The sequence below is a fragment of the Bombina bombina genome, chromosome 4 (genome assembly GCF_027579735.1).
Source record: "Bombina bombina isolate aBomBom1 chromosome 4, aBomBom1.pri, whole genome shotgun sequence".
Classification (NCBI taxonomy): Eukaryota; Metazoa; Chordata; class Amphibia; order Anura; family Bombinatoridae; genus Bombina; species Bombina bombina.
The window spans coordinates 360,385,774-360,410,699 of record NC_069502.1 but is presented as its reverse complement, the minus strand read 5'-3'; the positions used below and the strand labels follow the sequence as shown (position 1 = coordinate 360,410,699).

General features: G+C 42.2%; 1 protein-coding gene across 1 annotated transcript in view; it reads left to right on the top strand.

Moving 5' to 3' along the window:
• Positions 1–24,640, top strand: part of PDCD10 (programmed cell death 10) — a 167,182-nt gene extending 142,542 nt beyond the window's left edge. Inside the window, exons 7-8 of the mRNA XM_053710112.1 lie at positions 3,718–3,800; positions 24,155–24,640. Of these exons, the coding sequence (XP_053566087.1) occupies positions 3,718–3,800; positions 24,155–24,236 (165 nt within the window). The 3' untranslated portion in view covers positions 24,237–24,640. The remainder of the gene's footprint in view (positions 1–3,717; positions 3,801–24,154) is intronic.
• The last annotated feature ends 286 nt before the right edge of the window (positions 24,641–24,926 follow it).

Here is a 24,926-nt window from a genome sequence, read left to right as displayed (position 1 = left end):
GGATAAGACAAATAAGATGAGGACCAAACAAAATAATTTTTGTTCCTTTCGAAACTTCAAGGGTGGTCCCTCTTCCTCCTCCCCTGCTGCAAAGCAGGAGGGGAATTTTGCTCAATCCAAATCAGTCTGGAGACCTACCCAGACTTGGAACAAAGGTAAACAGGCCAAGAAGCCCGCTGCTGCCACCAAGACAGCATGAAGGGGCAGCCCCCGATCCGGGACCGGATCTAGTAGGGGGAAGACTTTCTCTCTTTGCTCAGGCTTGGGCAAGAGACGTTCAGGACTCCTGGGCTTTAGAAATTGTGTCCCAGGGGTATCTTCTAGACTTCAAAGATTCCCCTCCCAGGGGAAGATTCCATCTTTCTCGATTATATGTAAACCAGACAAAAAGAGAGGCGTTCTTACGCTGTGTCGAAGACCTGTCTACCATGGGAGTAATCTGCCCAGTTCCAAAAACAGGGCAGGGGTTTTACTCCAATCTGTAGTTCCCAAAAAAGAGGGAACCGTCAGACCAATTTTGTATCTCAAGATCCTAAACAAATTCCTCAGAGTCCCATCCTTCAAGATGGAGACCATTTGGACTATTTTACCAATGATCCAGGAGGGTCAATATGACCACTGTGGATTTAAAGGATGCGTATCTGCACATCCCTATCCACAAAGATCATCATCATCATCAGTTTCTCAGGTTCGCCTTTCTGGACAAGCATAACCAGTTTGTGGCTCTTCCCTTCGGGTTGGCCACAGCTCCCAGAATTTTCACAAAGGTGCTAGGGTCCCTTCTGGCAGTCCTAAGGCCGCGGGGCATAGCAGTGGCGCCTTATCTGGACAATATCTTTATTTAGGTGTCAACTTACAAACTAGCCAAATCTCTCACACGGATATCGTGTTGGCTTTTCTAAGATTTCACGGGTGGAAGGTGAACGTAAAAAAGAGTTCACTTACCCCTCTCACGAGAGTTCCTTTCCTGGGAACTCTGATAGATTCGGTAGACACCTGCCAAGCTCTTCATTCCATTCCTCGGCCGTCAGTGGCTCAGTGTATGGAGGTAATCGGACTAATGGTAGCGGCAATGGACATAGTTCCGTTTGCTCGCTTGCATCTCAGACCACTGCAACTATGCATGCTCAAACAGTGGAATGGGGATTATGCAAATTTATCTCCTCAGATAAATCTGGATCAAGAGACCAGAGACTCTTATTTGGTGGTTGTCACAAGATCATCTGTCCCAGGGAATGTGTTTACGCAGGCCAGCATGGGTCATTGTGACGACGGACGCCAGCCTATTGGGCTGGGGTGCATTCTGGAATTCCCTGAAAGCACAGGGAGTGTGGACTCAGGAGGAGTCTCTCCTCCCAAAAAATATTCTAGAACTGAGAGCGATATTAAACGCGCTTCAGGCGTGGCCTCAGCTGGCTTCGGCCAGATTCGTAAGATTCCAGTCAGACAGTATCACGACTGTAGCATATATCAATCATCAGGGGGGGACAAAGAGTTCTCTAGCGATGATAGAGCTTACCAAAATAATTCGATGGGCAGAGACTCACTCTTGCCATCTATCTGCAATGTATATCCCAGGAGTGGAGAACTGGGAAGCGGATTTTCTAAGTCGTCAGACTTTTCATCCGGGGGGGTGGGAACTCCATCCGGAGGTGTTTGCACAATTGATTCATCAATGGGGCACACCAGAATTGGATCTGATGGCGTCTCTTCAGAACGCCAAACTTCCTTGTTACGGGTCCAGATCAAGGGATCCTCAAGCAGTACTGATAGATGCTCTAGCAGTACCTTAGTCGTTCAACCTGGCTTATGTGTTTCCACCATTTCCTCTCCTCCCTTGTCTGATTGCCAGAATCAAACAGGAGAGAGCTTTGGTGATTTTGATAGCACCTTCGTGGCCATGCAGGACTTGGTATGCAGACCTGGTGGACATGTCATCTCTACCACCATGGACTCTACATCTGAGACGGGAAATTCTCATTCAAGGTCCGTTCCAGCATCCAAATCTAGTTTCTCTGTGGCTGACTGCCTGGAGATTGAACGCTTTATTTTATCCAAGCGGGGATTCTCTGAGTCGGTCATAGATACCTTGATTCAGGCTCGAAAAGGCTGTCACTAGGAAGATTTATCATAAGATATGGCATAAATATCTTTATTGGTGTGAATCCAAAGGCTACTCATGGAGTAAGATCAGGATTACTAGGATTTTGTCCTTTCTCCAAGAAGGATTGGAGAAGGGGTTATCAGCTAGTTCCCTAAAGGGATAGATATCTGCTTTGTCAATTTTACTGCACAAGCGTCTGGCAGATGTTCCAGACGCTCAGTCGTTTTGTCAGGCTTTAGTTAGAATCAAGCCTGTGTTTAAACCTGTTGCTCCGCCATGGAGTTTGAATTTAGTTCTTAAAGTTCTTCAAGGGGTTCCGTTTGAACCTATGCATTCCATAGATATTAAGCTTCTATCTTGGAAAGTTCTGTTTTTAGTTGCTATCTCTTCGGCTCGAAGAGTTTCTGAACTATCTGCATTGCAATGCGACTCGCCTTATCTTGTTTTTCATTCTGTTTTGCGTACCAAACCTGGATTTCTTCCTAAGGTTGTTAGTAATAAGAATATTAATCAGGAAATTGTTGTTCCTTCCCTGTTTCCTAATCCTTCCTCTAAGAAGGAGCGTCTGTTGCACAACTTGGACGTGGTTTGTGCTTTGAGGTTTCATTTGCAAGCGACCAAAGATTTCCGTCAAACATCTTCGATGTTTGTTGTCTATTCTGGAAAGCGTAGAGGTCAAAAAGCTACGGCTACCTCTCTTTCTTTTTGGCTGAATAGCGTCATCCGTTTGGCATACGAGACTGCTGGACAGCAGCCTCCTGAAAGAATTACAGCTCACTCTAGTAGAGCGGTGGCTTCCACATGGGCTTTTAAAAATGATGCTTCTGTTGAACAGATTTGTAAGGCTGCGACTTGGTCTTCGCTTCATACCTTTTTCCAAATTTTACAAATTTGATACTTTTGCTTCTTCGGAGGCTATTTTTGGGAGAAAAGTTCTTCAAGCAGTGGTGCCTTCTGTTTAGGCATCTGTCTTGTCCCTCCCGTTCATCCGTGTCCTATAGCTTTGGTATTGTATCCCACAAGTAAAGGATGAATCTGTGGACTCGTCGTACCTTATAAAAGAAAAGTAAATTCATGCTTACCTGATAAATTAATTTCTTCTATAGAAGAAATTAATTTATCAGGTAAGCATAAATTTACTTTTTGAGAATTTTATTTTTTGTTTCTCAACAGATTTTGTTTGTGTAGTGGGAGGTAAAATAAAAATAAAAATGTGATTTAAGGGACATTAAACATTATGAATTTGTATTTTAAAATTGTTAAAGTTTGCAGTATACATTATTGTGTACCCTTTTTCTGTAACTCCTGTATTCTGAGTTTCTATAAAGTAATGGGCTCAACCCTGTGGAAACCTAGGTTTCTGCTTATTTCTTTTGCAGAGGACAATTAGAGAGAGATCTAAAACATATTAAACAAATTGGCCAAACACTGAACTGGGCAAACAATGGCTGAGGGGAAAACCTTTTACCACAGTCACTGTTTGCATAGTCTGCGTTTGGACAATAGCTGAATATATTTCTCGCCAGTAAAGTTCTTGATGTTTCGTGGTCGTGGTAGTCATACATTTTGAGCTTGCTTTGACATTTTTACAATTAATGCTTTTCTTTTTTCAGGCACTTGAACATCAAAAGAAAGAATTTGTAAAATACTCCAAAAGCTTTAGTGACACTCTGAAAACATATTTTAAAGATGGAAAGTAAGTTACCTAAAACGTTTTTAAAATGTCAAATGGTTAAAGGGCCATTATAGTGATAAAATGGCATGCACGGATTCATTAGAGCATGTCATTTTATCACTAGCGATGCTGCAAAGGGGTTAAGCACCTAGTAGAAGTACAGCTTGGGACCCACAAAGCATTGCTGAGCGGAAACTGCTGCAGGTCAAGATAGTCACACAGTTGGGCCATGCTCCTAGCACTGCTGATTGGATCAGGACCTGTTGAGCACTTTAATTATGTGTTTAACCCATTTGTGGGTTGCATCGTCGCTATTAATAAGTTGACATGCTCTAACAAATTAGAGCGTTGTAACATACTGTTGTTTTTATGGCATATGCATCATTTCTTTTGGTATATACGTTATTTTTTTTTATTTTTTTAAGTAATGTCAATAGAATTAACTTTTGTTTTTGAAGTTTTATTTTTTATTTTAAATATTCATGAAAATGCATTTTTAATAAAACAAATACAATCAGCAAAGCAAGTTTAACCCGTGTCTACATTTCCTATACATTAGAGGATGGCTCCCTCATAAGTACTATATATTAACAGCTATTTCCATCTTAATACGTGGAGAGTCCACGGCTTCATTCATTACTTGTGGGAAATACAGAACCTGGCTACCAGGAGGAGGCAAAGACACCTCAGCCAAAGGCTTAAATATCTCCCCCACTCCCCTCATCCCCCAGTCATTCTTTGCCTTTCATCACAGGAGGATGGCAGAGAAGTGTAAGAAGATTCAGAGTAGTCTCTTTATAGAGGGTAGTACTCTTCGGAATGGGACTGGAGTTTTAAGTGGTTGGCATCCTCTCAGTGAGAGCATTGACGAATGTTAAGGTTTGGAGATGCAGTGAGAGTCTTTCTGTGAAACCATCCAGACTCATATTAACAGCTCCTTAAGCAATCAGTGTTGAGGAGTTTCACTGCCTGCTTTCTATCACTCAAGTCCATGTCAGGAGCGATGCTACAACACTGTCAAAACTTGAGAAGCTGTGTTCCTGTTCCACCGTGTAGATTCTGGTACGATGGTTGTATTTCTCCAACATAGGTGTGTCCGGTCCACGGCGTCATCCTTACTTGTGGGATATTCTCTTCCCCAACAGGAAATGGCAAAGAGCCCAGCAACGCTGGTCACATGATCCCTCCTAGGCTCCGCCTTCCCCAGTCATTCTCTTTGCCGTTGCACAGGCAACATCTCCACAGAGATGGCTCAGAGTTTTTTGGTGTTTAAATGTAGTTTTTATTCTTCAATCAAGAGTTTGTTATTTTAAAATAGTGCTGGTATGTACTATTTACTCTGAAACAGAAAAGAGATGAAGATTTCTGTTTGTAAGAGGAAAATGATTTTAGCAACCGTTACTAAAATCGATGGCTGTTTCCACACAGGACTGTTGAGAGGAATTAACTTCAGTTGGGGGAAACAGTGAGCAGACTTTTGCTGCTTGAGGTATGACACATTTCTAACAAGACTTGGTAATGCTGGAAGCTGTCATTTTCCCTATGGGATCCGGTAAGCCATTTTTATTAAATAAGAATAAAGGGCTTCACAAGGGCTTTAAAGACTGGTAGACATTTTTCTGGGCTAAAACGATTGATTTATAAGCATTTTTAATAGTTTATAGCTTTGAGGAGTTATTTTATTCTTGGGAATTATGTTAAAGAAACGGCAGGCACTGTATTGGACACCTTTTTCACTGGGGGCCTTCTCTAATCATAGGCAGAGCCTCATTTTCGCGCCACTAATGCGCAGTTGTTTTTGGGAAGCAAGGCATGCAGATGCATGTGTGAGGAGCTCAGATACATAGAAAAAGCTTACTGAAGGCGTCATTTGGTATCGTATTCCCCTCTGGGCTTGGTTGGGTCTCAGCAGAGTTAAAGCTTTCAAATTTGGTGTGCAATACTTTTAAGGCTTTAAGACACTGTGGTGAAATTTTGAACAATTCCTTCATACTTTTTCACATATTCAGTAATAAAGTGTGTTCAGTTTAAAATTTAAAGTGACAGTAACGGTTTTATTTTAAAACGTTTTTTGTACTTTGTTATCAAGTTTATGCCTGTTTAACATGTCTGAACTATCAGATAGACTATGTTCTGTATGTGAGGAAGCCAAGGTTCCTTCTCATTTAAATAGTTGTGATGTATGTGACAAACAATTTAGAGAAAATGATGCCCAAGATGATTCCTCAAGTGAGGGGAGTAAGCATGGTACTGCATCATCCCCTCCTTCGTCTACGCCAGTCTTGCCCACACAGGAGGCCCCTAGTACATCTAGTGCGCCAATACTCCTTACTATGCAACAATTAACGGCTGTAATGGATAATTCTATCAAAAACATTTTAGCCAAAATGCCCACTTATCAGCGAAAGCGCGACTGCTCTGTTTTAGAAAATACTGAAGAGCATGAGGACGCTGATGATAATGGTTCTGACATGCCCCTACACCAGTCTGAGGGGGCCAGGGGGGTTTTGTCTGAGGGAGAAATTTCAGATTCAGGGAAAATTTCTCAAGCTGAACCTGATGTGATTACATTCAAATTTAAATTGGAACATCTCCGCGCTCTGCTTAAGGAGGTGTTGTCTACTCTGGATGATTGTGACAATTTGGTCATTCCAGAGAAATTATGTAAGATGGACAAGTTCCTAGAGGTCCCGGGGCCCCCCGAAGCTTTTCCTATACCCAAGCGGGTGGCGGACATTGTAAACAAAGAATGGGAAAGGCCCGGCATACCTTTTGTCCCTCCCCCTATATTTAAGAAATTGTTTCCTATGGTCGACCCCAGAAAGGACTTATGGCAGACAGTCCCCAAGGTCGAGGGGGCGGTTTCTACTCTAAACAAACGCACTACTATCCCTATAGAAGATAGTTGTGCTTTCAAAGATCCTATGGATAAAAAATTAGAGGGTTTGCTTAAAAAGATGTTTGTTCAGCAAGGTTACCTTCTACAACCAATTTCATGCATTGTTCCTGTCACTACGGCAGCGTGTTTCTGGTTCGATGAACTAGAAAAGTCGCTCGATAAAGATTCTTCTTATGAGGAGATTATGGACAGAGTTCACGCTCTTAAATTGGTTAACTCTTTTACTTTAGACGCCACTTTGCAATTAGCTAGATTAGCGGCGAAAAATTCAGGGTTTGCTATTGTGGCGCGCAGAGCGCTTTGGCTAAAGTCTTGGTCAGCGGATGCGTCCTCCAAGAACAAATTGCTTAACATACCTTTCAAGGGGAAAACGCTGTTTGGCCCTGACTTGAAAGAGATTATTTCAGATATCACTGGGGGTAAGGGCCACGCCCTTCCTCAGGATAGGTCTTTTAAGGCTAAAAATAAACCAAATTTTCGTCCCTTTCGCAGAAACGGACCAGCCTCAAGTTCTACATCCTCTAAGCAAGAGGGTAATACTTCTCAAGCCAAGCCAGCCTGGAGGCCAATGCAAGGCTGGAACAAAGGTAAGCAGGCCAAGAAACCTGCTACCAAGACAGCATGAGATGTTGGCCCCCGATCCGGGACCGGATCTGGTGGGGGGCAGACTTTCTCTCTTCGCTCAGGCTTGGGCAAGAGATGTTCTGGATCCTTGGGCGCTAGAAATAGTCTCCCAAGGTTATCTTCTGGAATTCAAGGAGCTACCCCCAAGGGGAAGGTTCCACAGGTCTCAATTGTCTTCAGACCACATAAAAAGACAGGTATTCTTACATTGTGTAGAAGACCTGTTAAAAATGGGAGTGATTCATCCTGTTCCATTAGGAGAACAAGGGATGGGATTCTACTCCAATCTGTTCATAGTTCCCAAAAAAGAGGGAACATTCAGACCAATCTTAGATCTCAAGATCCTAAACAAATTTCTCAAGGTTCCATCGTTCAAAATGGAAACCATTCGGACAATTCTTCCTACCATCCAGGAAGGTCAATTCATGACCACGGTGGATTTAAAGGATGCGTATCTACATATTCCTATCCACAAGGAACATCATCGGTTCCTAAGGTTTGTCTTTCTGGACAAGCATTACCAGTTTGTGGCACTTCCATTCGGATTAGCCACTGCTCCAAGAATTTTCACAAAGGTACTAGGGTCCCTTCTAGCGGTGCTAAGACCAAGGGGCATTGCAGTAGTACCTTACTTGGACGACATACTGATTCAAGCGTTGTCTCTGCCACAAGCAAAGGCTCATACGGACATTGTCCTGGCCTTTCTCAGATCTCACGGGTGGAAAGTGAACGTAGAAAAAAGTTCTCTATCCCCGTCAACAAGAGTTCCCTTCTTGGGAACAATAATAGACTCCTTAGAAATGAGGATTTTTCTGACAGAGGCCAGAAAATCAAAACTTCTAAGTTCTTGTCAAGTACTTCATTCTGTTCTTCTTCCTTCCATAGCGCAGTGCATGGAAGTAATAGGTTTGATGGTCGCGGCAATGGACATAGTTCCTTTTGCGCGAATTCATCTAAGACCATTACAACTGTGCATGCTCAGTCAGTGGAATGGGGATTATACAGACTTGTCTCCGACGATACAAGTAGATCAGAGGACCAGAGATTCACTCCGTTGGTGGCTGACCCTGGACAACCTGTCACAAGGGATGAGCTTCCGCAGACCAGAGTGGGTCATTGTCACGACCGACGCCAGTATGGTGGGCTGGGGCGCGGTCTGGGAACCCCTGAAAGCTCAGGGTCTTTGGTCTCGGGAAGAATCTCTTCTCCCGATAAATATTCTGGAACTGAGAGCGATATTCAATGCTCTCAAGGCTTGGCCTCAGCTAGCAAAGGCCAAATTCATAAGGTTTCAATCAGACAACATGACGACTGTTGCGTATATCAACCATCAGGGGGGAACAAGGAGTTCCCTGGCGATGGAAGAAGTGACCAAAATAATTCAATGGGCGGAGACTCACTCCTGCCACTTGTCTGCAATCCACATCCCAGGAGTGGGAAATTGGGAAGCGGATTTTCTGAGTCGTCAGACATTTCATCCGGGGGAGTGGGAACTCAATCCGGAAATCTTTGCCCAAATAATTCAATTGTGGGGCATTCCAGACATGGATCTGATGGCGTCTCGTCAGAACTTCAAGGTTCCTTGCTACGGGTCCAGATCCAGGGATCCCAAGGCGACTCTAGTGGATGCACTAGTAGCACCTTGGAGCTTCAACCTAGCTTATGTGTTCCCACCGTTTCCTCTCATTCCCAGGCTGGTAGCCAGGATCAAACAGGAGAGGGTATCGGTGATCTTGATAGCTCCTGCGTGGCCACGCAGGACTTGGTATGCAGATCTGGTGAATATGTCATCGGCTCCACCATGGAAGCTACCTTTGAGACAGGACCTTCTTGTTCAAGGTCCGTTCGAACATCCGAATCTGGCCTCACTCCAACTGACTGCTTGGAGATTGAACGCTTGATTTTATCAAAGCGAGGGTTCTCAGATTCTGTCATTGATACTCTTGTTCAGGCTAGAAAGCCTGTAACTAGAAAAATCTACCATAAAATATGGAAAAAATATATCTGTTGGTGTGAATCTAAAGGATTCCCATGGAACAAGATAAAAATTCCTAAGATTCTATCCTTTCTTCAAGAAGGTTTGGAGAAAGGATTATCTGCAAGTTCTTTGAAGGGACAGATTTCTGCTTTATCTGTTTTACTTCACAAAAAGCTGGCGGCTGTGCCAGATGTTCAAGCTTTTGTTCAGGCTCTGGTTAGAATCAAGCCTGTTTACAAACCTTTGACTCCTCCTTGGAGTCTCAATTTAGTTCTTTCAGTTCTTCAGGGGGTTCCGTTTGAACCCCTACATTCCGTTGATATCAAGTTATTATCTTGGAAAGTTTTGTTTTTGGTTGCAATTTCTTCTGCTAGAAGAGTTTCAGAGTTAACTGCTCTGCAGTGTTCTCCTCCTTATCTGGTGTTCCATGCAGATAAGGTGGTTTTGCGTACTAAACCTGGTTTTCTTCCGAAAGTTGTTTCTAACAAAAATATTAACCAGGAGATAGTCGTGCCTTCTTTGTGTCCGAATCCAGTTTCAAAGAAGGAACGTTTGTTACACAATTTGGATGTAGTTCGTGCTCTAAAATTCTATTTAGAGGCTACAAAGGATTTCAGACAAACTTCTTCCTTGTTTGTTGTTTATTCTGGTAAAAGGAGAGGTCAAAAAGCAACTTCTACCTCTCTCTCTTTTTGGCTTAAAAGCATCATCCGATTGGCTTATGAGACTGCCGGACGGCAGCCTCCTGAAAGAATCACAGCTCACTCCACTAGGGCCGTGGCTTCCACATGGGCCTTCAAGAACGAGGCTTCTGTTGAGCAGATATGTAAGGCAGCAACTTGGTCTTCACTGCACACTTTTACCAAATTTTACAAATTTGATACTTTTGCTTCTTCTGAGGCTATTTTTGGGAGAAAGGTTTTGCAAACCGTGGTGCCTTCCATCTAGGTGACCTGATTTGCTCCCTCCCATCATCCGTGTCCTAAAGCTTTGGTATTGGTTCCCACAAGTAAGGATGACGCCGTGGACCGGACACACCTATGTTGGAGAAAACAGAATTTATGCTTACCTGATAAATTACTTTCTCCAACGGTGTGTCCGGTCCACGGCCCGCCCTGGTTTTTTAATCAGGTCTGATGAATTATTTTCTCTAACTACAGTCACCACGGTATCATATGATTTCTCCTATGCATATTCCTCCTTTACGTCGGTCGAATGACTGGGGAAGGCGGAGCCTAGGAGGGATCATGTGACCAGCTTTGCTGGGCTCTTTGCCATTTCCTGTTGGGGAAGAGAATATCCCACAAGTAAGGATGACGCCGTGGACCGGACACACCGTTGGAGAAAGTAATTTATCAGGTAAGCATAAATTCTGTTTTTTCATGCCTGTGATAACGCAAGAAGGCAGGGTAACAGTGTGACTCCATTTATATAGAATCAAGGGGTAATATCTCCGGAAGGTGATTATTGAACAGGGGGGGGATTTATACATGATGACTTTGTGTTGCTGCGACATGTGAGATGTGGCTCTGGCAATGTGTGAACAGTCAGGTTCTTCCTTCATTTTGATTACTGCGCAGCCTGTTTAGTTTGGTGCGCTTTTTCTCGGCTGCAGGGGCGGTCCTGCATGGCACTCCACGTAAACGGGTGTGGCCTCTTCCTGACCATCTGTTGCAGGAGACGAAAGTGGTTTCTCTGTGCGCCTGTGTCATTGGAGGTGTTAAGTGCCCCGGCCATTGGGGTATTAAGGTGCCATTTATTTTTTCTATAGTCCATATTAAAGGTGCAAGCTATGGAGGACTCCAATGCGTTAGAGGGTACTCATGCCTGTATTTGTGAGGAGGCTACGGTATATCCACCTGCTCAACTGTGTTCCACATGCCTTGATAAAATAGTGATATCTAAAAAGAACATTGTTTAGTACCACTGAGCTGTCCACCTCTGAGGGGTCTCCATCCCGCGAGGTGCGTTCCCTACAATCCTCTTCGATTACACATGCAGCTCCACAGTGCACTACTAATTCTCCTGTGGGAGGGGCCCTGTGGCCTCCAGATTTTGCTGATCAGTTTCTAACAGCGGTGTCTGTGGCCTTCAGTGCTTTACCTCACACTGCTAAGCGAAAGGTTAAACATTGCTATCCTTCCCAGGAGTCATCTACTCCGTTGGATGTATCTGAGACTAGATTATCCGCTGATGCAGAGGACTCCAATACTTCGGAGGACTCTTTCTCTGGGTCGGAATCTGCAGCCTCTAAACCTCCAGCTGCGGAGGAACCCGACTTTAGGTTCAGGATGGAGCACTTTTGCTTTTTATTAAAAGAGGTGTTAGCTACTCTAGAAGTTCTGGAACCGAAGTTACCGGAGGAACCTTCTATTCCTAAGCTTGATAAAGTCTGAGGACAGGGTGGCGCCCCAGACTTTCCCGGGTACCGTAAAGATGGCGAATATTAAACGAAGAAGGGGAGAAAGATGAACCAAGTCTCTCCCATTCATTCTTTATAAGAAATTGTTCCTGATTCTCAGCTAGAATTGTGGGGATCTATCCCTAAGGTGGATGGAGCGATCTCCACGCTCGCTAAGCGCACCACTATCCCACTCGAGGATAGTGCGTAGTTTAAGCAACCCATGGATAAGAAATTGGAGACCCTGTTATGAAAGATGTTTCAGCACATGGGGGTTAGTATTTCAGCCTGCGGCGGCGGGAGCCGCTACCTATTGGTGTGACTCTGTCAGAGATGATTGAGGTAGAGACTCCCCTTGATGAGATACATGAAATAATTAAGGCCCTGAGGGTAGCTAATTTGTTTATCTGTGATGCAAATATGCAGATTATTCGCTTGAAAGCCAAGACATCAGGCTTTTCTGTTCTGATCCGGAGGGCCCTGTGGTTGAAGTCAGTGGTCTGCTGACAGGATGTCCAAATCTGGATTACCTTCTCTTCCATTTAAGGGAAAGGTTCTTTCTTTCATGTAATTGGCAAGAGTCCATGAGCTAGTGACGTATGGGATATACAATCCTACCAGGAGGAGCAAAGTTTTCCACACCTCAAAATGCCTATAAATACACCCCTCACCACACCCACAATTCAGTTTTACAAACTTTGCCTCCTATGGGGGTGATGAAGTAAGTTTGTGCTAGATTGATTCTATGTGCACCTATTGATTCTATGGTTTTTCTCACGGGAAATCTTTTCAAAGGTTCTCTGTTATCAGTCGTAGAGATTCATCTTCTACTTCCCTTTTCAGATCAACAATATACTCTCATATTCCATTACCTCTACTGGTAACTGTTTCATTACTGGTTTGGCTATCTGCTATATGTGGATGGGTGTCTTTTGGTAAGTATGTTTTCATTACTTAAGACACACTCGGCTATGGTTTGACACTTTATCTATTTTATTATAAGGTTTTAAATATATGTATTGTACTTACAGGTTTATGTATATTTATTTTTGCAGACTATCAGTTTTAAAATTGGGGAAACATATTTAGGAAGTTATTTTTTCCTTACCTGGGGTATAGTCTCTTCTTCAAATTGACTGCTTTTTCATTAATTTTTGCGGGCAAAATTAGGCTTGCGAATCACAAAATGTTGATATTTATTGCGTCATTGGCGCGAGAATTTTTGGGCGCGAAGGTACGTTCGGTGACGCAAATTCGTAATTTCTGGCATCTTAGTTGACGCCAGGTTCCTTGCACAAGGTTGCGTCTGCCATGACGCGATTTGCGTCATTTCCGGATGTCGTTAGCGCCAAAACATTTCATTTTGCGTTGTGCGTCATACTTGGCTCCAAATAATTTTAATTATTTAAACCCCACTTCCTATATGCCTCTTACAATACATATATTTAAAACTTTATAATAAAATAAAGTGCCAAACCATAGCTGAGCGTGTCTTAAGTAATGAAAACATACTTACCAAAAGACACCCATCCACATATAGCAGATAGCCAAACCAGTACTGAAACAGTTATCAGTAGAGGTAATGGAATATGAGAGTATATAGTCGATCTGAAAAGGGAGGTAGGAGATGAATCTCTACGACCTATAACAAAGAACCTTTGAGAAGATTTCCCGTGAGAAAAACCATAGAATCAATATGTGCACATAGAATCAATCGAGCCCAACTTACTTCATCACCTCCATAGGAGGCAAAGTTTGTAAAACTGAATTGTGGGTGTGGTGAGGGGTGTATTTATAGGCATTTTGAGGTGTGGAAAACTTTGCCCCTTCTGGTAGGATTGTATATCCCATACGTCACTAGCTCATGGACTCTTGCCAATATGAAAGAAATTAATTTATCAGGTAAGTTCTTTCATAAATTTATTTTTTGGTCATATCCATGGTCACGGAGGGCAAGTGTGCCTTTCTACCGCAGGATAAGAATAAACCTAAGGGTCCAAATTTTCGTACCTTTCGTTCAGACAAGTGCCAACGACAGCAGCCTGCTGCAAAGCCCGAGCAGCCCAAGGGATCTTGGAATAAAGCCAAGCAGAGCAAGAAGCCCGCAAAGACAAAATCTGCATGAAGGGGTGGCCCCGATCCGTGTCTAAATCTCGTAGGGGGCAGACCATCTCTCTTTGCGGAGGCTTCGACAAGAGACATGCAGGATCCTTGGGTTCTGGAGGTTATTGCCCAGGGTTACAGGATAGGTTTCAAAACTCACCCTCCCAGGGGCAGATTCCTCTTGTCAAATCTATCGTCAAGACCAGATAAACGAGATGCCTTCCTAGAGTGCGTAAGGGATCTCCTCGGTAGGAGTAATTGTACCGGTACCTCCAGCAGAAAGAGGTCTAGGATACTATTCAAATCTTTTTGTGGTCCAAGAGAAGGAGGGCACGTTTCACCCAATTCTATACCTAAAGTGCTTAAACAAGTTTCTGTCGGTCCAATTGTGCAAGATGGAGACGATAAGGTCTATTCTGCCCTTAGTTCAAGAGGGGCGTGTTCATGACTACGATAGACTTGGACGCTTACCTTCATGTGCCAATACACAAGGATCACTTCAAGTTCCTAAGATTCGTTTTTCTGGACCAGCACTAACAGTTTGTAGCTCTCCCCTTCGGTCTGGCTACTGCTCAAAGAGTCTTTACGAAGGTTCTGGGAGCTTTGCTCGCTGTAGCGAGATCCAGAGGTATTGTAGTAGCACCTTATCTGGACGACATCCTGGTCTAGGCTCCGTCCTGCCAGCTGGCAGGGGACCATTCGAGAGCTCTTTTACTTCTTCTTCGATCTCATGGATGGAAGATAAACTCAGGAAAGAGTTATCTGGTTTCCATTACCAGGATGGACTTCCTGGGCACTATAATATACTCCATATCCATGAAGATATTCCTGACAGACCAGAGACGTTGCAAAATTGCCTCCAGCTTTCTTGCCCTTCAGACCTCCTCAAGGCCATCTGTGGCCCGGTGTATGTAGGTGATTGAGCTCATGGTATCCAGTATAGATGTCATTCCATTCGCCAGGTTCCATCTACGACCTCTTCAGTTGTGCATGCTGAGGCAATGGAACCGCTATCACTCGAATCTCAACAGATCTCTCTGGACAACCGGTCGAGGGAATCCCTCTCTTGGTGGCTCTGTCTAGATCAGATGTCCCAGGGGACATGCTTCCTGAGACCATCCCGGGAGATTGTGACTACAGACGCAAGCCTCTCAGGATAGGGAGCTGTTTGGGGTGCCAGGAAGGCACAGGGCAGGTGGAATCGGGAGGAATCGCTTCTTCTGATCAACATCCTGGTTGGCCCCTCCTGGGTTCGTACCAGTTCATCACATTCCAGTCAGACATTACCTTGGTGGTTTACATCGGCCATCAGGGGGGGAACAAGAAGCTCCCTAGCCATGAGGGAAATATCTCGGATTCTGGAGTGGGCAGAGACCCACAACTGCTCGCTGTCAGCGATCCACATCCCGGGTGTGGACAACTGGGAAGCGGATTTTCTCAGCAGACAATTGTTTCATCTGGGGGAATGGTCTCTTCACCCCGAAGTGTTTGCAGAGATTTGCAACAGATGGGGGACTCCAGAGAGAGATCTCATGGTGTCCAGACTCAACTTCAAGCTACCCAGATATGGCTCGTGGTTCAGGGATCCCCAGGCAGAACTGATGGATGCCTTAGCAGTGCCTTGGGATTCAACCTAGTCTTCATATTTCCACTGTTTCCACTTCTACTTCAAGTAGTGGCCCGCATCAAGCAGGAGCAAGCATCAACTATTCTGATTGCTCTGTCGTGGCCACGGAGGATGTAGTTTGCGGATCTGGTGGGAATGTCATTGTCTCCTCCATGGAGGTTGCTTTGTCGCAGGGATCTGCAGGTACAGGGCCCCTTTGTGCACCAAAATCTAGATTCTCTGTGACTGACTGCATGGAGATTGAACGCTTATTCTTGGCCAGGAGAGGGTTTTATGAGAGTGTGATTGATACTCATTCAAGCCAGGAAGCCGGTCACCTGACGCATCTATCATAAGTTGTGGAGGACCTACTTACTCTGGTGTGAGACTCGTGGATATTCCTGGCATAAGGTCTGAGTATCCAGTATACTTTCCTTTCTCCAGGACGGTTTGGAGAAGGGACTTGCCACCAGTTCCTTAAAGGGACAGATTTCGGCTCTGTTTCACAAGAAGCTTGCTGAGCTTCCTGATATACAGTCTTTTGTTCAGGCTCTGTCCAGGATCGGGCCTGTATTTAGACATTCTGCTCCTCCTTGGAGTTTAAATCTGGTTCTTAGGGTTTTGCAGAGGGCTCCATTTGAGCCTATGCATTCTCTTGACATTAAGATACTGTGTTGGATGGTTCTTTTTCTACTGGCTATTGCTTCGGCATGAAGAGTCTCTGGGTTGGCGGCCTTGCAATGTGAGCCTCCTTACCTGTTGTTTTTTTATGCCGATAAGGCTGTCCTTCGCACTGGGTTGGGATTTCTCCCTAAGGTTGTGTCTGATCGCAACATTTATCAGGAGATTGTAGTTCCTTCCTTGTGTCCTAACCCTTCTTCTTCAAAGGAACGGTTACTTCATAACTTGGATGTGGTTCAAGCTTTGAAATTTTATCTTCAGGCTACGAAGGATTTCAGACCGACTTCAGCATTGTTTGTTGTCTATTTGCTTGGCTTATGAGACAGCGAGACATAAGCCTCCTCAGAGGATTACGGCTCACTCAACTACAGCTGTGGCTTATTCTTGGGCCTTCAAGAATGAGGCCTCTATGGAGCGGATTTATAAGGCGGCTACCTGGTCCTCCTTACATACTTTTTCAAAGTTTTACAAATTTGATGTTTTTGCTTTGGCTGAAGCAGCTTTTGGGAGAGGTCTTGCAGGCTGTGGTGCCCTCAGACTAGGGTCCGCCTCTTTTTTTACCCTACCGTTTTCATTCAATGTCCTCTAGAGCTTGGGTATAACTTGTGTTTCCCACAAGTAATGAATGAAGCCGTGGACTCTCCTCGTATTAAGATGGGAAAACATAAATTACCTGATAATTTCATTTCCATCTGTACGAGGAGAGTCCACGGCTCCCGCCCAGTTCTCCGTTGGGCGGACCTAAATTTCTTTTGGTTTTTCTTCTGGCACCATTTATACCCTGATATTTCTCCTACTGTTACTTGTTCCCTCAGCAGAATGACTGGGGGAGGTATTTAAAGGGCCAGTAAACCTAAAAAATGTTTTATATAATTCTGCACATAGTGCTGAATTACATAACATTATATGAGTGCTAGCTTTATAAAACCTAATATATCCAGTAAACTTTTCTAAACAAACAGGGTTTTCCAGACCCGCCCTCTGTGCTCTACTGAGCGGGTCTGGTTTCCCCTCAGAGGGCATCTGGCCAGCTGTCTAGTAACAGCCCAGCCAGACTGCGCCATTACACTTAATGCAGCTCGCTCCTCCTCCAGCAGCTCAGTAGAGCACAGAGGGCGGGTCTGGAAAACCTTGTTTGTTTAGAAAAGTTTTCCGGATATATTAGGTTTTATAAAGCTAGCACTCATATAATGTTATATAATTCTGCACTATGCAGAATTATATAACATTATTTTTTAGGTTTACTAGCACTTTAAGCCTTTGGCTGGGGTGTCTTTGCCGCCTCCTGGTGCCCAGGTTCTGAATTTCCCACAAGTAATGAATGAAGCTGTGGACTCTCCTCGTACAGATGGAAATGAAATCATCAGGTAAGCATAATTTGTTATTAAAGGGATATGAAACCCAACATTTTCTTTTGTGATTCAGATAGAGCATGCAAACAACTGTCTAATTTACTTCTTTTTTTTTTTCTTTTGGTATGCTTTGTTTGAAAAGCAGGGACTTATGCTTAGGAGACGGCCTATTTCTGGAGCACTATATGGCAGCCGTTTTGCAAGAATGTTCTCTATCTTGAAGAGCACTGGTTGGCAGCACTATTTCCTGCCATGTAGTGCTCCAGATGCCTACCTAGATCTCCAACGCAAAATAACCTAATAAGGAAGCAAATTTTGATAATAGAAGTCAATTGGAAACTTTTTAAAATGGTATACTGTCTGAATCGCTTAATACATTTTTGGGGTTCGATATCCCTTTTAGCCTGTGTCCAGAACCGCTTTCTCAGAACTGTGCAGAATTATAAATTCTAGGGCAGCTCAGTCCATGTACAGAAATACTAATCAAATTTTAGCATAATTAAATAACTGGGGTACATTATCTAGAGGTTAGAAGGAATCATGGGACCTAAAAGACAGCCATCTTAGCATTTTTATAAGTTTAATAACAAGATAAAACGTATAAAGTTACGTATTGTACCAAATTACACAAGGCAAAGCATAATGGTAATGTGGTACTATTTAAAATTATTTAGTGGTAAGTGTTGTGTGCACAAGCTGATTGTTTTCTTTGATTGCGCTGGTAAATCTTACTCCCTGTTTATCTATTTCGTTTAATAGTAAACCAGTTTGTTACTTTGTTAGCCTTCCTGTAGAGACCTTATCCCACTTGTACGGCTGGGACAAGACGTAATGGACAATGCACAAATTAAGTTTCAATTTTTTTTAAATAAATGGTAAAAATCTATTTCTTTCATGTAATTAGCAAGAGTCCATGAGCTAGTGACGTATGGGATATACATTCCTACCAGGAGGGGCAAAGTTTCCCAAACCTCAAAATGCCTATAAATACACCCCTCACCACACCCACAAATCAGTTTTACAAACTTTGCCTCCCATGGAGGTGGTCAAGTAAGTTTGTGCTAGATTCTTCGTTGATATGCGCTTCGTAGCAGGCTGGAGCCCGGTTTTCCTCTCAGCGTGCAGTGAATGTCAGAGGGATCTATGGTTGGGCACTTTTATATAAAGTTCTAAATATATGTGTTTAAACATTTATTTGCCTTGATTCAGGATGTTCAACATTCCTTATTTCAGACAGTCAGTTTCATTATTTGGGATAATGCATTTGAATAATCAATTTTTTTCTTACCTTAAAATTTGACTTTTTTTCCTGTGGGCTGTTAGGCTCGCGGGGGCTGAAAATGCTTCATTTTATTGTGTCACTCTTGGCGCAGACTTTTTTGGCGCAAAAATTTTCTTTGTCATTTCCGGCGTCATACTGGTCGCCGGAAGTTGCGTCATTTTTTGACGTTTTTGCGCCAAAAATGTCGGCGTCATCGGATGTGGCGTCATTTTTGGCGCTTAAAGCATTTAGGCGCCAAATAATGTGGGCGTTTTTCTTGGCGCAAAAAAATATGGGCGTCATTATTGTCTCCACATTATTTAAGTCTCATTGTTTATTTGCTTCTGGTTGTTAGAAGCTTGTTCATTGGCATTTTTTCCCATTCCTGAAACTGTCTTTTAAGGAATTTGATCAATTTTGCTTTATATGTTGTTTTTTCTATTACATATTGCAAGATGTCTCAGATTGACCCTGAATCAGAAGATACTTCTGGAAAATTGCTGCCTGATGCTGGATCTACCAAAGATAAGTGTATTTGTTGTAAACTTGTGGTAACTGTTCCTCCGGCTGTTGTTTGTATTGAATGTCATGACAAACTTGTTAATGCAGATAATATTTCCTTTAGTAATGTTCCATTACCTGTTGCTGTTCCATCAACATCTAATATTCAGGGTGTTCCTGTTAACATAAGAGATTTTGTTTCTAAATCTATTAAGAAGGCTATGTCTGTTATTCCTCCTTCTAGTAAACGTAAAAGGTCTTTTAAAACTTCTCATTTTTCAGATGAATTTTTAAATGAACATCATCATTCTGATTCTGATAATGGTTCCTCTGGTTCAGAGGATTCTGTTTCAGAGGTTGATACTGATAAATCTTCATATTTATTTAAAATGGAATTTATTCGTTCTTTGCTTAAAGAAGTCTTAATTGCATTAGAAATAGAGGAATCTGGTCTTCTTGATACCAAATCTAAACGTTTGAATACGCTTTTTAAACCTCCTGTAGTTATTCCAGAGGTTTTTCCCGTCCCTGATGCTATTTCTGAAGTAATTTCCAGGGAATGGAATAATTTGGGTAATTCATTTACTCCTTCTAAACGGTTTAAGCAATTATATCCTGTGCCATCTGACAGATTAGAGTTTTGGGACAAAATCCCTAAGGTTGATGGGGCTATCTCTTCTCTTGCTAAACGTACTACTATTCCTACGGCAGATAGTACTTCCTTTAAGGATCCTTTAGATAGGAAAATTGAATCCTTTCTAAGAAAAGCTTACTTATGTTCAGATAATCTTCTTAGACCTGCTATATCTTTGGCGGATGTTGCTGCAGCTTCAACTTTCTGGTTGGAAGCTTTAGCACAACAAGTAACAGATCATAATACTCATAGCATTGTTAATCTTCTTCAACATGCTAATAATTTTATTTGTGATGCCATCTTTGATATCATTAGGGTTGATGTCAGGTATATGTCTTTAGCTAATTTAGCTAGAAGAGCTTTATGGCTTAAAACTTGGAATGCTGATATGTCTTCTAAGTCAACTTTGCTTTCCCTTTCTTTCCAGGGTAATAAATTGTTTGGTTCACAGTTGGATTCTATTATTTCAACTGTTACTGGGGGGAAAGGAACTTTTTTACCACAGGATAAAAAAATCTAAAGGTAAATTTAGGTCTGCTAATCGTTTTCGTTCCTTTTGTCATAATAAGGAACAAAAGCCTGATCCTTCCCCTACAGGAGCGGTATCAGTTTGGAAAGCATCTCCAGTCTGGAATAAATCCAAGCCTTTTAGAAAGCCAAAGCCAGCTCCCAAGTCCACATGAAGGTGCGGCCCTCATTCCAGCCCAGCTGGTAGGGGGCAGATTACGATTTTTCAAAGAAATTTGGATCAATTCGATTCACAGTCTTTGGATTCAGAACATTGTTTCACAAGGGTACAGAATAGGCTTCAAGATAAGGCCTCCTGCAAGAAGATTTTTTATTTCCCGTGTCCCAATAAATCCAGTGAAGGCTCAAGCATTTCTGAAATGTGTTTCAGATCTAGAGTTGGCTGGAGTAATTATGCCAGTTCCAGTTCTGGAACAGGGGCTGGGGTTTTACTCAAATCTCTTCATTGTACCAAAGAAGGAGAATTCCTTCAGACCAGTTCTGGATTTAAAAATATTGAATCGTTATGTAAGGATACCAACATTCAAAATGGTAACTATAAGGACTATTCTGCCTTTTGTTCAGCAAGGGCATTATATGTCCACAATAGATTTACAAGATGCATATCTGCATATTCCGATTCATCCAGATCACTATCAGTTTCTGAGATTCTCTTTCCTAGACAAGCATTACCAGTTTGTGGCTCTGCCGTTTGGCCTAGCAACAGCTCCAAGGATTTTTTACAAAGGTTCTCGGTGCCCTTCTATCTGTAATCAGAGAACAGGGTATTGTGGTATTTCCTTATTTGGACGATATCTTGGTACTTGCTCAGTCTTCACATTTAGCAGAATCTCATACGAATCAACTTGTATCGTTTCTTCGAGAACATGGTTGGAGGATCAATTTACCAAAGAGTTAGTTGATTCCTCAGACAAGGGTAACCTTTTTAGGTTTCCAGATAGATTCAGTGTCCATGACTCTGTCTCTGACGGACAAGACGTCTGAAATTGGTTTCAGCTTGTCGAAACCTTCAGTCTCAATCATTCCCTTCGGTAGCCTTATGCATGGAAATTCTAGGTCTTATGACTGCTGCATCGGACGCGATCCCCTTTGCTCGTTTTCTGTATGCTGAACCAGTGGTGTAGGGATTATACAAAGATATCTCAATTAATATCTTTAAAGCCGATTGTTCGACACTCTCTGGCGTGGTGGACAGACCACCATCGTTTAGTTCAGGGGGCTTCTTTTTTTCTTCCAACCTGGACTGTGATCGCAACAGATGCAAGTCTGACAGGTTGGGGAGCTGTATGGGGGTCTCTGACGGCACAAGGGGTTTGGGAATCTCAGGAGGGGAGATTACCAATCAACATTTTGGAACTCCGTGCAATTTTCAGAGCTCTTCAGTCGTGGCCTCTTCTAAAGAGAGAGTCGTTCATTTGTTTCCAGACGGACAATGTCACAACCGTGGCATATGTCAATCATCAAGGAGGGACTCACAGTCCTCTGGCTATGAAAGAAGTATCTCGAATACTTGTATGGGCGGAATCCAGCTCCTGTCTAATTTCTGCGGTTCATATCCCAGGTATAGACAATTGGGAAGCGGGCGAATGGTCTCTTCACCCAGAGGTATTTCTTCAGATTGTTCAAATGTGGGGACTTCCAGAAATAGATCTGATGGCTTCTCATCTAAACAAGAAGCTTCCAAAGTATCTGTCCAGATCCAGGGATCCTCAGGCGGAAGCAGTAGATGCATTGTCACTTCCTTGGAAGTATCATCCTGCTTATATCTTTCCGCCTCTAGTTCTTCTTCCAAGAGTGATTTCCAAGATTCTAAAGGAGCGTTCGTTTGTTCTGCTGGTGGCTCCAGCATGGCCTCACAGGTTTTGGTATGCGGATCTTGTCCGGATGGCTACTTGCCAACCGTGGACTCTTCCGTTAAGACCAGACCTTCTATCGCAAGGTCCTTTTTTCCATCAGGATCTCAAATCCTTAAATTTGAAGGTATGGAGATTGAACGCTTGATTCTCAGTCATAGAGGTTTCTCTGACTCCGTAATTAATACTATGTTACAGGCTCGTAAATCTGTATCTAGGAAGATATATTATTGATTCTGGAAGACTTACATTTCTTGGTGTTCTTCTCATCAGTTTTCTTGGCATTCTTTTAGAATTCCTAGAATTTTACAGTTTCTTCAGGATGGTTTGGATAAAGGTTTGTCTGCAAGTCCCTTGAAAGGACAAATCTCTGCTCTTTCTGTTCTTTTTCACAGAAAGATTGCTAGTCTTCCTGATATTCATTGTTTTGTACAGGCTTTGGTTCGTATAAAACCTGTTAAGTCAATTTCTCCTCCTTGGAGTTTGAATTTGGTTCTAGGGGCTCTTCAAGCTCCTCCGTTTGAACCTATGCATTTGCTGGATATTAAATTACTTTCTTGGAAAGTTTTGTTTCTTTTGGCCATCTCTTCTGCTAGAAGAGTTTCTGAATTATCTGCTCTTTCTTGTGAGTCTCCTTTTCTGATTTTTCATCAGGATAAGGCGGTGTTGCGAACTTCATTTAAATTTTTACCTAAGGTTGTGAATTCTAACAACATTAGTAGTGAAATTGTGGTTCCTTCTTTGTGTCCTAATCCTAAGAACTCTAAGGAAAGATTGTTGCATTCTTTGGATGTAGTTAGAGCTTTGAAATATTATGTTGAAGCTACTAAAGATTTCCGAAAGACTTCTAGTCTATTTGTTATCTTTTCTGGTTCTAGGAAAGGTCAGAAGGCTTCTGCCATTTCTTTGGCATCTTGGTTAAAGCCTTTGATTCATCATGCTTATGTCGAGTCGGGTAGAACTCCGCCTCAAAGGATTACAGCTCATTCGACTAGGTCAGTCTCTACTTCCTGGGCTTTTAAGAATGAAGCTTCGGTTGATCAGATTTGCAAAGCAGCAACTTGGTCTTCTTTGCATACTTTTACTAAATTCTACCATTTTGATGTGTTTTCTTCTTCTGAAGCAGTTTTTGGTAGAAAAGTACTTCAGGCAGCTGTTTCAGTTTGATTCTTTTGCTTATAATTTCAGTTTTTTTCATTATAAGATTTAAACTTTGTTTTGGGTGTGGATTATTTTTCAGCGGAATTGGCTGTCTTTATTTTATCCCTCCCTCTCTAGTGACTCTTGCGTGGAAGATCCCCATCTTGGGTATTCATTATCATACGTCACTAGCTCATGGACTCTTGCTAATTACATGAAAGAAAACATAATTTATGCAAGAACTTACCTGATAAATTCATTTCTTTCATATTAGCAAGAGTCCATGAGGCCCGCCCTTTTTGTGGTGGTTATGATTTTTTTTTGTATAAAGCGCAATTATTCCAATTCCTTATTTTTTATGCTTTCGCGCTTTTTTTCTTATCACCCCACTTCTTGGCTATTCGTTAAACTGAATTGTGGGTGTGGTGAGGGGTGTATTTATAGGCATTTTGAGGTTTGGGAAACTTTGCCCCTCCTGGTAGGAATGTATATCCCATACGTCACTAGCTCATGGACTCTTGCTAATATGAAAGAAATGAATTTATCAGGTAAGTTCTTACATAAATTATGTTTTTAAAATGATGAATAATACATATTGCAATGAGCTCTATTAAGTTTAAGCCTCTCCATATTGCTGAAACACGCTGTTTAAGTATGCCCTTACAAAAGGATGTACCATTTTATAAAGGGACAATTTGGAAAAGAGAATAGGACTGTTACATTTTAAAATGATTTGTTTTAAAACCTTTATGCAGTCAAAACAAATGTAATTATATTGAAACTAATTTTTGTTCTGTTTTTTTTCCTTTTTTAGGGCATTAAATGTATTTATAAGTGCCAATCGCCTAATTCATCAAACCAACTTAATACTCCAGACCTTCAAAACTGTGGCCTGAAACTGTATATGATTAGGAGCTGTAACTTTCAGTGGTGGACAGAGCTACTTTATTATGTAAATTAAGTTTTGACTGTATAAATTATCAGTTCCGCCAGAGGGACATAAATGCAGGATGTTGAATGGGTTTATTGCCATCTTACACCATATTTTTGTAAGATTTATTGTAGCTTATCATAATCTCACAATGAAGATTTTGCTCACTTTTTGCTATTATCATTCTTTTCAGAATTATAAGCCAAAAGAATTTACGCCTTAATGTGTCATTATATAACATTCCTTATAAGAATTGTAAATATTGGTGTTCTGTTTCTGACATTTTAACTTGAAACCGAAAAGCTGCAAGATTATGTATTTAACAATATTTGGTGGCAAATATTCAATAAATAGTTTACATCTGTTAAACTGTATTTGAGTTTTGGTTATTGTATATGTGTGTGAGTATATGCACATTTGCATTTAGTTATATGCTGGATTGTGTTAAATGGTTCACAGATTATCATTTCATTTCTAATGGCAGTGAGAGTCCACAAATGCATTCATTGCCTATGGAGAAAGACTTCACCTGGCCACCAGGAGGAGGCAAAGACACCCCAAACAAAGCATTAAATATCCCATATCACTTCCCCTACCCTCCCAGTAATTCTTTGTCTCGTTTTATGGAGGTTGGTGGAGGTGCTCTGCTGAAGAT